We start from the raw sequence: 11,328 nt of genomic DNA on the forward strand, positions 1-11,328 counted from the left end.
GAGAGATGGCATGATGAGCTCACTGAAGAGCTGTGTTTAGACAAGGTTTAACTGGCTACAGCATCCATTTCAGTCATTCCACAGAGTATTGACTCTGCTTCACGGGGAATTACAAGAGACATTGAGTGTTTTGTTGGCTCTGGGTTAATAAAACTATGAACCATTTTTCAAAGAAAGAGGTTGTAGAAAGCATGTGCGACTCATCTGCTTACACCACAGTACAATCATGCACAAACCCACATAAATCTAAAGCCCACAGCTAAACATGCACAAGGCAAGCGAGATATAAGCAGATCATAAGGCTGTGTACATCTTTGCACCTTCATGATGGAATAAATCTGCACATTATTCCACCAAATGTGCAGATTTGTGATGTAAACAAGTGACTTCCTGTATGCTCCAGTAAGACAATATGCAATTACATAACATGGTGGTAATTATCCCTTTGAAGTTTTTGTCTCTACTGGACCAGTGCAAATGAATGAGAGGGAGTTTGTTATAAAAAGGCACAATTTATAGAATTAAATGTCCAGAAAATTAACTATTGAAAATATAATGCATGTAGATAAAATAATACAAAGTTACATATATCTCTATAATGGCTCATGCACAGCCTGCCTTCCAGTGCCAAGATAATGAAAGCGTACTGAACTGGATCAAAATTTATTTTTGTAATTAATTACCGACGCTTCAAAATGTAGTCAGGCGACCTTATTTTCTGCAAAGTTTTAGTGTCTGTTAATTCAAAAAGAAATAAAACTGGTACTTCTTCCACTCAGTGAAGCAAAAACTATTTAAGAAATTTTAGAAATTCATTTAAAAAAAACCAGAAAAATAAATAAATAAATAAATAAAACAAGGACCTTTTTTTTTTTTTAATAGTGGCTGAGCCGAGTAAAGACATCAGATATCTGCTTGTGATTATGGGGAATCTGTAGCAAAGGGACAAGATTTCTGGCACAAAGTTTGCTCTACTGAGCAAACCTGAAACGATAGCTGTCATCTGACAACGATTAAGCTTTAATTAGCTTTTTTCTTTTCGTAACCAATGACCAATGAAGAGAACAGGAATTTTTGAACTGGAAATCCATTATTCTTTATCCCCGATTTCCTGGCTACATTGGAAGCCCACAAAAATCCGCAGGAGACTAACCAGACTGATCACATAATTCCCCAATTTATCAGACAGTCACGATCAATTCTAATCCAACTCGGCAAGAGAACAAACAAGTTTGTTTCCCGGTATGTTGATTCCTGTGGCCATGACTGTCATTACTGCATCACACGCAACAGCATCAGTTGTTTTTCGGTCTTATGCCATTAAGCCTCACATTTTCATGAAATATCAGTTAATGCACCAATTTGTATTTGTCACCGAGTCTGACCAGTCACCAACTGCGGGCTTAATATGAAAACAGCAGTGAGAATGACAACCGCCTGCGGCTACAAATTGTCATTAAAGTAACTAAGCACCGAACAGTGGCAGAGCAGTCATTGTGACCTAATGAAAGGGTTTGTGGGGAACAACACTCAGTAAAGCCACAACATCAAAGGCTTGAAGCCTGTCTGTGTTATGTAAACCCACTTTCTGGGCGAGGACCATCCATCAATCTCGACTCCAACTGGTAATGAAATGACAAAAGAAGATAAAGACAGGCGGCGGGTGATAACAAATTAGGAAAGCTACACCAATATGTTTGCTCTTAAGCACAAACATAATGGAGTCAGGTGGAAACTACCCTTAGTTACTATTTTAACACATTTACTGAACTCACTACAGTAGGGTGATATGTGGTTGCTAGGCAACACGATGACATTACAATACATGTATAAGTTAAGGTTTGTGAAAATAAACTTGTCCAATGCTTGTCTAAAGTGTTCTTGGTGCAAAATGCTACAAATGGCAAATTTTAGCCCATTGGTTGGTGGTTGCTAGGTTGCAACATGATAATGTGCTAAAACGTAATATAGCTGATAACCTTCAGAGCCCTAAGATCTACCTTTGTGCCCAATTTTTGCCTCCCAACTCATCGTATAAGAGGAGTTTATACAGACAGTTTCTGGTGTTCCAGTAAGACACACGACCTTTGCAGGACTAAATTGTAATAATATGCAGGACGTAAGTTTGAAAAGGTTTATATAATGATGGATTATGTTCAATACAACAAATATAGATGACTGTAATGGGCAGGTAAATGTGATAATAGCATTCATTGCTTCCAAATCCGGCAAAGGCTCAGCAAACGGGTTACAAAAGTCTGTGACCATCAGATTCGCATCAAGTTGATGAATCAGAAATCTTTGCAGCCATTCATGCAGTGATTCAGCGTCATTTTTCTCTGTAACCTTGGCCTCTTTTTAAATGATCGGAAAATGGAAGCGGGAGTGATGGCAATGTAGCGTTCAAGACAAGAAAACACAGAATTTTTATTGGACTGGTGATTTCGATTCTGAAAGATGGATGACACTGCAGCGCTTTTTCAGGGACAAGGAGTTCCTCTGAAAAAGCAATGAGATTGTTAAAACGTCGCTCAATGTAGAAGCCAAAAGAGATGACCACAAGACATTTTTAAAAACACCTTTTCAACTTCAGCAAGAAGTAAAAAATAAATAAATACATGAAAGAAGATTAGCGCCTGTTATATCTGCTGGAAGGCTGAGGTGAGGTGATTTTGGGATTAAATCATTACATAGAGTATAGGATGATGTGCGTCAACTGATCCTGGAGGGAACATCTGGGTAAATGACAAGCAAGCTGAGGGCAAACACACACACACACACACACACGCGCACACACACACTTCGTAAGCGGGACAGAACAAGGAGATCACTGAGCTACGTTCAAGGTGTAAAAGCATTCACACGCCCTCTGATTCACACACCTTTAACCAGCAGCATACACACACCCCAGCCCCTGTTCGGTAGCTGAAGGATGCGTTAATGAAGGATGACAGTGAGATAATAGGCTGGCACCTGTGCATATATTCCTCACATACTCGCGGTTTCTCTATCAATTTACGGCCCCTACCTCCAGTTGTCGCCTCAGCTCCTTCGCGTGGGCGGAGTCCTGCGACACACCTTCCCTCTGGGAGGCATCGGCGAGAACGTTGACCGTAGTCTCAGCCTCCTGGAGCCATTTGAGGAAGGACTCGAGCTCCCTGAGAGACACTTGCACGCCCTTCAGGTCACTGTCCAGCTGCGTGTGACGGTCATTGGCCCTGTCCATTAATATGATTGAGACAAACGCATAGCTATATATGAGATATAGCAATAACTTCAGAAACATTTAATACTGTTAAAGGGTATCTGCCTTGAAGCACAGTGAGAGGGTGAGCGGGACAATTTGTATGCACCTATTGTTGAGGCTGTTCCAGGCAGCATTGTGTTTATCTGCGACCTCTTTGATCCTCCTGGTGTCATCGGTAGAATACTCTCGTAAAAGGTGATTGGACAACTCGTTGAAGGCTGCGACTGTAGCTTGGCCTCGGCCCAGAGCTTGGAGAAACTCCTGTAAAACAATGCAGCGCTTTGATATTCGTGACACTGGACTGCGACTCTGAGGATGTGACAGATGTGAGTCAGCGTGAATACTGTAAGTCACTGTGAAGGGCATTGTTTATCATTATTGGAGTTATCCATCTTCCTGTGCCGTTTGCTGTATACTGTTGTGGCCTGGTATATGAAAAACTGCCGTGCGAGGATATTAATGACTCATTCTCTAAGCTGAAAAAAGAAATATTAAACTAACAACAAAAAAACAACAACATGCACACACACACACAAATTTGTTATTCTGCTGCTCGGCTCTTTGACATTGTTTGTTTAACCTCTGCTTAATCAAGCATGTTACATTAGACCCTGGTGATTAAGACTCCAAATTCAGCATTTGGAAGTAAGTCATCCATATAAGACTGCTGGGCTCCTTTTCTTTTAACAAAAAAAAAAAAGTGTACTTCACTATTTTAAATACATAATTACTCATTATTACAAGACCACACACCAGGAGCAAACAGCTGTGTATACAGCATCCTGGATTCTGTTAAACTCAGTTGCCCTCTAGTGTTCGGTCCCTGTAATCTGTCAGAAGAGGCAGGATTTGGTGCCAGAAATCATTGGCCAAGACATCATCTCAAATTAAAATGATGGATGATGTGGGTGTACGAACGTTATTAAAGTTCAAAGTGATACTTCAGAGAGGTGATTTATTCATGCTCTCCTTGTATAAACTTACACGACTGTATAAAGGACCTCTAATATGTTATAAAGTTCGCTTTGATCCATTTTTTTTTTCTCTCCGTGAGGAATATGAGTAGACAAGCTTGCTACAGAATCACAGTAAATGACCTCAAGAGGACAGATGAGGCGTACTGAGGTCACAGAGAGAAAGTTTAGCAGTGGTTTTTTCCTCGCTAACCTTATTGTCTTTAAGCTGTTCAGTCAGGGGATCTCTGGACTGACGCTGAAGAAGGTTATGGAAACATCCTTCGTGGTGCCCAATAAGGCCCATCACCTCCTTCCTCTGCTCCTCCCACTGGTTGCTGTGACCAATCATATTATCCAGCTGCTGGAGCCGTGCCTCGACACCATGCTGAGTGCTGTCCCACTGGCTGCGCACCTTCTCCACTAAAGCCAGAGACAGATGTGGTTATATGGACAAACAAAGGCTAAAGCACAACATACATATTTGCTACTATTTTTTTTTTTTTCCCCTGACAACTTTTTTCTTACATTTCTCAGTAATGGATGTGCGAACATCAAGGTTGGAGGTTTTGTTTTTGATGTTCTGCGCCAGTGTGAAAATGTCCTCTAGCTGAGGGTGACGCTGCTCCAGGTCATTCTTTGTCACCTGTCAAGTGAAGAAACATACAAGGAAAGTTTAGTGAAAGTTCAGTTTAAAAAAAACAAAAACAAATGAATCACACACATAAAAAAAAATAAAAAATCAACCAATTTCTCACCTGAAGACGTCCCATAGTGGTCCTGATCTCCTGCGCGTCCCCCACGGTGACAATATTAGACTTGAGCATCTGGGTGATGAGGACTAGCCAGTCTGCAAGCTCAGTGGCAGTCTCGTTAAGATCAGTGGGCGCCACGGTGTCCGGTGTGTGCGGGGTTTGGTGGTGTGGGTCCTCGCTCACCAAGCTGGCCATCTGCACGGCTGAAGGGACGGCAGACACTGAAGCAGGGGCGGGGGGAGGAAAAGAAAAAAAAAGGAAGAAATCTTGATCCAAGCAAGGTTTGACATATAGAGCTCCTTTAAAAGGAAATGATGCAACAAACATTAAAGATGTTAGAAGGAGGGAGGTGGTGTTGCCAAAAGGCTCTCAGAGGATAGTAGCACCACACCAAATCATGACGAACGAGCCATCGGGGACTGTTTTAGTTTGCTACAACCTTTGCCGCTCACCTCTTGCTATTTTTAATCAAGCATTTCATGCTCCAGATTAAGGCAGGACAAAGGGGAATTGCAAATTTAAGAACTTATTACTTATTTTTGTCATGCCCTGTTAATGATCCACAAGCATCTCATTTTTAAATACTTCACTGGGGCAAGTTTTGGATGCCTTCTTCCTTATGCCCTTGATGCACCATAAAAACAGAGGCAGCGATACATAAAGAGAGAAATAATTGCATTTCTTGGATTTTTTTTTTTTTTACCCAGCTGCTGGTGTTGGACTACATGTTGGTGATGTGTCCATGGAGACAGAGGTGGCTCAAGAGATTCCCTCAGCCGGCCATCCAAGGCTTTCCAGTCAGCTGCCAGCTGCTCAACCTTAGCCTATACACATGATAGCGCATAAGGAGACACACACACAAACATATATATAGACTTAGTACAAAATAATAGCATTAGAAATGGTGTGTAACCAGATAAAGAGCTAATTAAACTAAGAAATTACAGGAAATTGTATCTTTTTGGCCCAAAGTGAGGCAGCAGCACTTCAACAGTGCAATAATGTGTAATTATATGCCACAATCACTAGTACTTTGTTATTAAATTATATTACTATGGAAACCTTTTCTTGAGGCAACAGCTGCTGTCGTCTCTGCAGCTCTATTGAATGAGCTAACAGGTCCTCCAGCTCCTTCTTTCTGTCCTTCATGGAAGCCTCCAGATCCTACAGCATATTTAAAAATCATATAAGAGAACAGGCCTGCATAGAATTGATGGATTTTCAGTGAGCACCAGTGTATTAGTTTTCTGAGTTCTGTTTAGTCCACCTACCAGTGCCTGGCCAGGATTCAGGCCGCGGGTCATGACCGTCTGGTGCGTGATGACGGCCCAGTCAGTCAGTCTGTTCATCCTGTCTTGAAACTGGGCGTGACTTTGCAGGTTGCTCTCCACTTCACCCACTTTGTCCAACAGCTCATTGGTCACCTGCAGGAGTGGTAGAATCAGGGATGAAGCAGCAGATGAAAGGGAACTCAACGTTTCACACCAACCACTTTGACTACAAGGCTAAGAAACCAGCTATAGCTACTGCTAGCCCTCAGCCTCCTGATAGATGCACCTATGGTATAAAATTGAAAATTCTAGGTGATTTTCAGAAAGGTTGACTATGAGGTCGAGGTCACAGAGATTCAAACCCGCTCAAGATTTTTAGTAGATGGACATATGGTATTAATTTCAAAATCCTACATCGCCTCATTTGAGGTTCTGCATTCACAAACTTGGGTGTGTATGCCGCCCGCTCGGTTTGTTTCATACCTTGCTCCAGTTGAGGTTTATGCCTCTGAGTTTGGCAACATGCTGTTCTCTGTTCTGCGGGCTAACACTGGGACTGGACAGGATCTGAGGAGCGTGCTTGTTAAGCCAGCCAAGACGCTCGTTCTGTAAATCCATTTCCTCAGCAAGGGCCTGCGAGGAAAGATGCACCGAGGCTTAATTTCACCGTGTGATTGAAAATGAGAGATAAAGTCAAAGGAATGGGAAACAAAGAAGCAAACTCCTGTTGCACGGAGATATGTAGTGTGAATGATTCTACTCTGCAGTGTATTTCCATAAGGTACAAGTCTGAGTTTGAGGGCTTGGAGGATGTAAACAGGAATATTAAAAACAGGAAGTGTCAGTGCTCTTTCTGTTTACGTTTGCTGGGTGAGACTGGTTCTGCTTGTGACTAACTGAGACACTCTGAGCAACTTGTGCTCACAGTACAGCATAGAGGGGAAAGAAGAACAAAGGACAACACAACACAGTCAGAGCTGACCATAAAAATAGCACTTCCCCAGCAGCTCCTGAGCAGGAATAGAAATCTCTGAGCTCCCATGAATCAGACTAACTCGAGCATGTTTTGAGTTTTGCTTTACCTTCAGTTCTTTGAGATTTCTGTCAGTGGCAGTGACAGGCAGGGAGCTAACAGCGTTTTCTGCCTGCTCGAGCCACACAGCGAGCTCCTCGCGCCTCCTCACCAGCTCTGACAGGGCCAGATCCCCTCCAGCCAACCTGCACACACACACACCTTAGATTAGGATCTCCATTTCCTCCAGGTTGCAGGCCTGATCCTAAAAATTTACATTTAAATTGCTGTTATAGGCTGACTGACCGCATTGATAACGTTAACCTGACAAACACTGATAAAGAAACAGACTGATGGTAACGGAGAATGAGCACCAACCTCTATGCTACATTGTATTCTAGAACTAAGATGTTATATGTCAACACACAAGAATGTCAAACGCCAAATCCTCAATCTTTCCCCCCTCTTTTGTACAAGGTCATTTTTACCTCCGCTGTCTGTCTAGGACTTGGCGGTTTACCGCTCTCCAACGCCGACCCAGAGTTTCCAGCTTCTCTTCAAGCAGGGGCCCATCAGGAGAGGAGAGCTTGCCAATTATCTGCTCTCCAGTGTGGCTGAGTCCAACCAGGACGGGCTTATGACTGGCAATGCCTTCTTCCAACTCCTAAAATGCATGCCGAACAAAGGAAGAGACAAAAGGAGAAAAAGAAAGGGGGGGGGGAAAGGCTTCAGTCAAACAGCATAATCTGATCTACTAGTGCTCAAATCCCGAGCTCAGGTCCATCTCTCCAGGCAAATCTCTTATTGACACATAGGCATGATTTGTAGCGAGTCACGACTTAAGCTGCCAAATCTCTGTTTCCACCGAGAGAGATTTAACCTGCCAAGACAGACTCGTAAAGTAGAGTGAGTGATTGTAAAGTCCGCTAAAGGGTGACTCAGCTAATTGATCTCTCAATTCCCATCCACTTGATCCCTCGTCTCATTCTCAGTCTGTGAAAACGTAAAAAAGACAGACGCACTGGACTGCGGCTCGAGCTTTTGCAAATCACGCCGATAAAGGTGTTAATGGCACCGGCACCGTCAGCGATAATGCAACAGCTTCAGAGAATTTAATTCCCCTTGGAAATAAAATTACCGCTTTAGCAATCAAACAAAGCGAAATTTAAGTCCCCTTCTAATCTTACTCTTCAGTTCACTTCTCTCCATTTCCACTCTGCATAATGAACAGTCAGATGTGTGGTGTATTTATTAGATACAGTATAGCACCCATTTTCCCCTGGGGGAGCCAAATGCAATTATCTTCTGTCTAACACGTCGAACCATCAAGCTGCCTATAGCGTGAACATATTACTACAGCATCCTTGGGAGTTAATAATCTTGATTTAAACTTGTAAACACACGCTGATGATGTGATACTGCCAAATTAATCTAATTAGTCTCTATAACAATAAAAGAAAGAGACCCGACAGGCCTTTTGTCACAAAAAAATACATATTTATTCTGTCTCTGGGGTAAAGAAACCAAAACAGATTAGGAGAGAAAAAACAAAACAAAAAACTTAACACAGACCAACGATTCACCACCCTCCACTGACCTCTTGGTATTGTCGTGCAGATTCCAGGTCCAGCTGTCCATCAGGGCTAACGCTCTCAGACAGCAGGTTTTCTGTGTCAGTCAGCCACTGACTGATGTCTTTCAAGTCACAGTGAAACTGCCCCCACTCCTCTACAGCACGGTCGAAACTCCTGCAGCACAAAAAGGAAACACACATGCATCAAAGCTGAAATCTGGAGATAATCTGTAAAAAGAGGAAGGACACACCGACAATCTGTCCAACTTTCTGCCGTCGCTTCAGACCCTTTTAACACAGCTGAACTCAAAAGTGTGGTGCACAGCAAAGGCTCTGTGAAGCACTGGGCTATAAATTATATAAATGTAATACATCACCAATAAAACAGTCATATTGTGTATATCACTAACATCGATGTTATCTCTATGGCTGTAAATCCTCTCGATTGTGACTCAAACTGTCATTTCCGCTGCCACTTTTATTGAGAACAGTAGCCAAACTGAGTGAAGTGTTTTCAGCTGTATTAATACCATAAAATCACTGTGATCCAATTCCCATTCCTTTGACTTTATCTCTCATTTTCAATTACGCATCCACTGTTCAAAAAGCATACCTAATCTACTGTATCTGTAGTGAGTAAGAGTATAGTAGTGAGAAAACAGTCTGCATATTTTATCCGTTGTGTTGGTTGGAATCATATCCGCTTGTTAATATGCTACAGCTACGGAAAAATGAATGAATTCATCATGTTCTACCATCCAGAAATGATAAGGGAAAACTGAACAGTTGACCTCTATTAAAAACGCTGCAACAATCAGGAACCTCTGACAACACCGTGAAGATCACAGCACAACTACTGAATAAAAAGAAATAGAGAGCGAGAGGATGATTACTTAAAAAAAACAGATCTCTATCACAACGGTGGTCTGCTCAACGGCTATTTCCTTTCAGAGCATCGCTCTGAAAAGAACAAATCTGATCAGAGGGACAAGCTGAGGAAATGAGTTCTGGATGAGTAATTTTACAACATGTACTCTATTCTTTTGATACTTAATGATGCCCAGAGGTTATTGTGATTACAGATGCAGTGCTGCAGAGTTTGTGTGCAATCTCAAAATTAGCTTACTAGTTTACTACAGTGTCTTTGCACACACTGCACTCAGCAAATGTGAAGACTGTTTATGCCCAATGAACTGTGCTGATGGCACTGAGGGTCATGCACTGTGTGCATGTGTGTGAATGAGTGAATGACTGTAAGACTGCGTGAATTGGCATGAGAGTGTTTATGCCCAAGGAATTGTTTTGACATTAACTAAGGTCAGCGTGTACGTGTGTGTGTTCTTTACCATGTGTGCTGGTCTCTCTCTTTATCTGGTCCTGCTGTCTCTCTTGACTAGTGGACAGCTGGCATATATTGTCCCTGCAGCTACTAAACATCCTGACATGCATATTCTTACTCACACAAATACACCACAAGTAAAAATAGCAGCTTGTTCACTGTTCTCCTTTTTTGCGTTTAAAAGTTTGATTTAAAACCTTAAATCTAGATAATGAATATAAATACACCTTTATCTGTTATATTATAGGAAGCTGGTGCACGCACCCTTTCCTCTGGTTGTACATGCGGTTGAGGCGGTCCCACTCGGCATTGAGCTGTGTCAGGGCGTCTGCCATTTGCGCCACCTCAGCAGGCGAAGCGTCCCGGATGGCGTCAGGCTGGCGCTCGTGGATCCCTGTGACCTGCTCGCTCAGACGCTCCAGATTGTCTTTGATATTCTGTGACATGAAAACGGAATAATAAAAGAAGAGGAAGTTCATGCAGCAGGCAGATTGCAGAACTGCAAATGTGGTCGCTGGTTATCTGACACCAATTAACATCAACAATTCCACCCCCAGTCTTATGAAGCTTATGGGTTCAGTGGTGATGGGCAGTATACAAGATAATCAGTGAATTACATATTTATTTATTTTTAATAGACAGAACAGCCAGTGTGACTTTTTAAGAAGTCTGAATGAATTCTGTTATTGGTCTGTTAAGTGTACTGATGAGGGGATCAATTAAACTGTAAAGCTTTCTTCAACAGATCAACCATGATGGAACACACCAAACCACCAGAAAACGTACATTTCAAAATAAAACCCTTGATGAACCTCTAATTTAAACTGTTATTAGGGCTGCCACGATTAGTCGACTAGTCACGATTACGTCGACGACTAATTTAATAGTCGACGCGTCGTTTGAAGCTTTGTAAGATCCCAAAAGACGCAGGAATAATAGCAGGATTTAAGAGTGGAATAACGGACTGAAACAGAAGATGGCAGCACTGCATGTACAAGGATGCCAGCTGCCATTAAACCCCGAAGAAGAAGAAGCTGTGTCCCAGAATCCATAGCACCCTGCTCAGTTGTCAACAATGGCGGCAGCTAGTTAGTTTTAATATTACTCTTATTATTCTTTCTGGGTCACAAAATAAACGTTTAACATATTTTCAGGCGAGAATGTAGCTGTGTAAACCT

General features: G+C 42.2%; 1 protein-coding gene across 3 annotated transcripts in view; it reads right to left on the reverse strand.

Annotated features, from left to right (window-relative positions):
* Nucleotides 1-11,328, reverse strand: part of utrn (utrophin) — a 142,503-nt gene that overhangs the window by 122,169 nt on the left and 9,006 nt on the right. For all 3 annotated transcript variants that reach the window (XM_005734470.1, XM_005734471.1, XM_005734472.1), the window contains exons 14-26: nt 10,415-10,587; nt 8,836-8,986; nt 7,727-7,902; nt 7,309-7,444; nt 6,710-6,859; nt 6,227-6,379; nt 6,018-6,119; nt 5,659-5,779; nt 4,959-5,176; nt 4,729-4,846; nt 4,415-4,623; nt 3,354-3,508; nt 3,029-3,218 (exon numbers count right to left, since the gene is read on the reverse strand). In XM_005734470.1, coding sequence (XP_005734527.1) covers nt 3,029-3,218; nt 3,354-3,508; nt 4,415-4,623; nt 4,729-4,846; nt 4,959-5,176; nt 5,659-5,779; nt 6,018-6,119; nt 6,227-6,379; nt 6,710-6,859; nt 7,309-7,444; nt 7,727-7,902; nt 8,836-8,986; nt 10,415-10,587 — 2,052 coding nt within the window. The remainder of the gene's footprint in view (nt 1-3,028; nt 3,219-3,353; nt 3,509-4,414; nt 4,624-4,728; nt 4,847-4,958; nt 5,177-5,658; nt 5,780-6,017; nt 6,120-6,226; nt 6,380-6,709; nt 6,860-7,308; nt 7,445-7,726; nt 7,903-8,835; nt 8,987-10,414; nt 10,588-11,328) is intronic.

This window comes from Pundamilia nyererei, unplaced genomic scaffold (assembly GCF_000239375.1).
Source record: "Pundamilia nyererei isolate P.nyererei 1_Seehausen unplaced genomic scaffold, PunNye1.0 scaffold00058, whole genome shotgun sequence".
In the NCBI taxonomy this organism is placed as follows: domain Eukaryota; kingdom Metazoa; phylum Chordata; class Actinopteri; order Cichliformes; family Cichlidae; genus Pundamilia; species Pundamilia nyererei.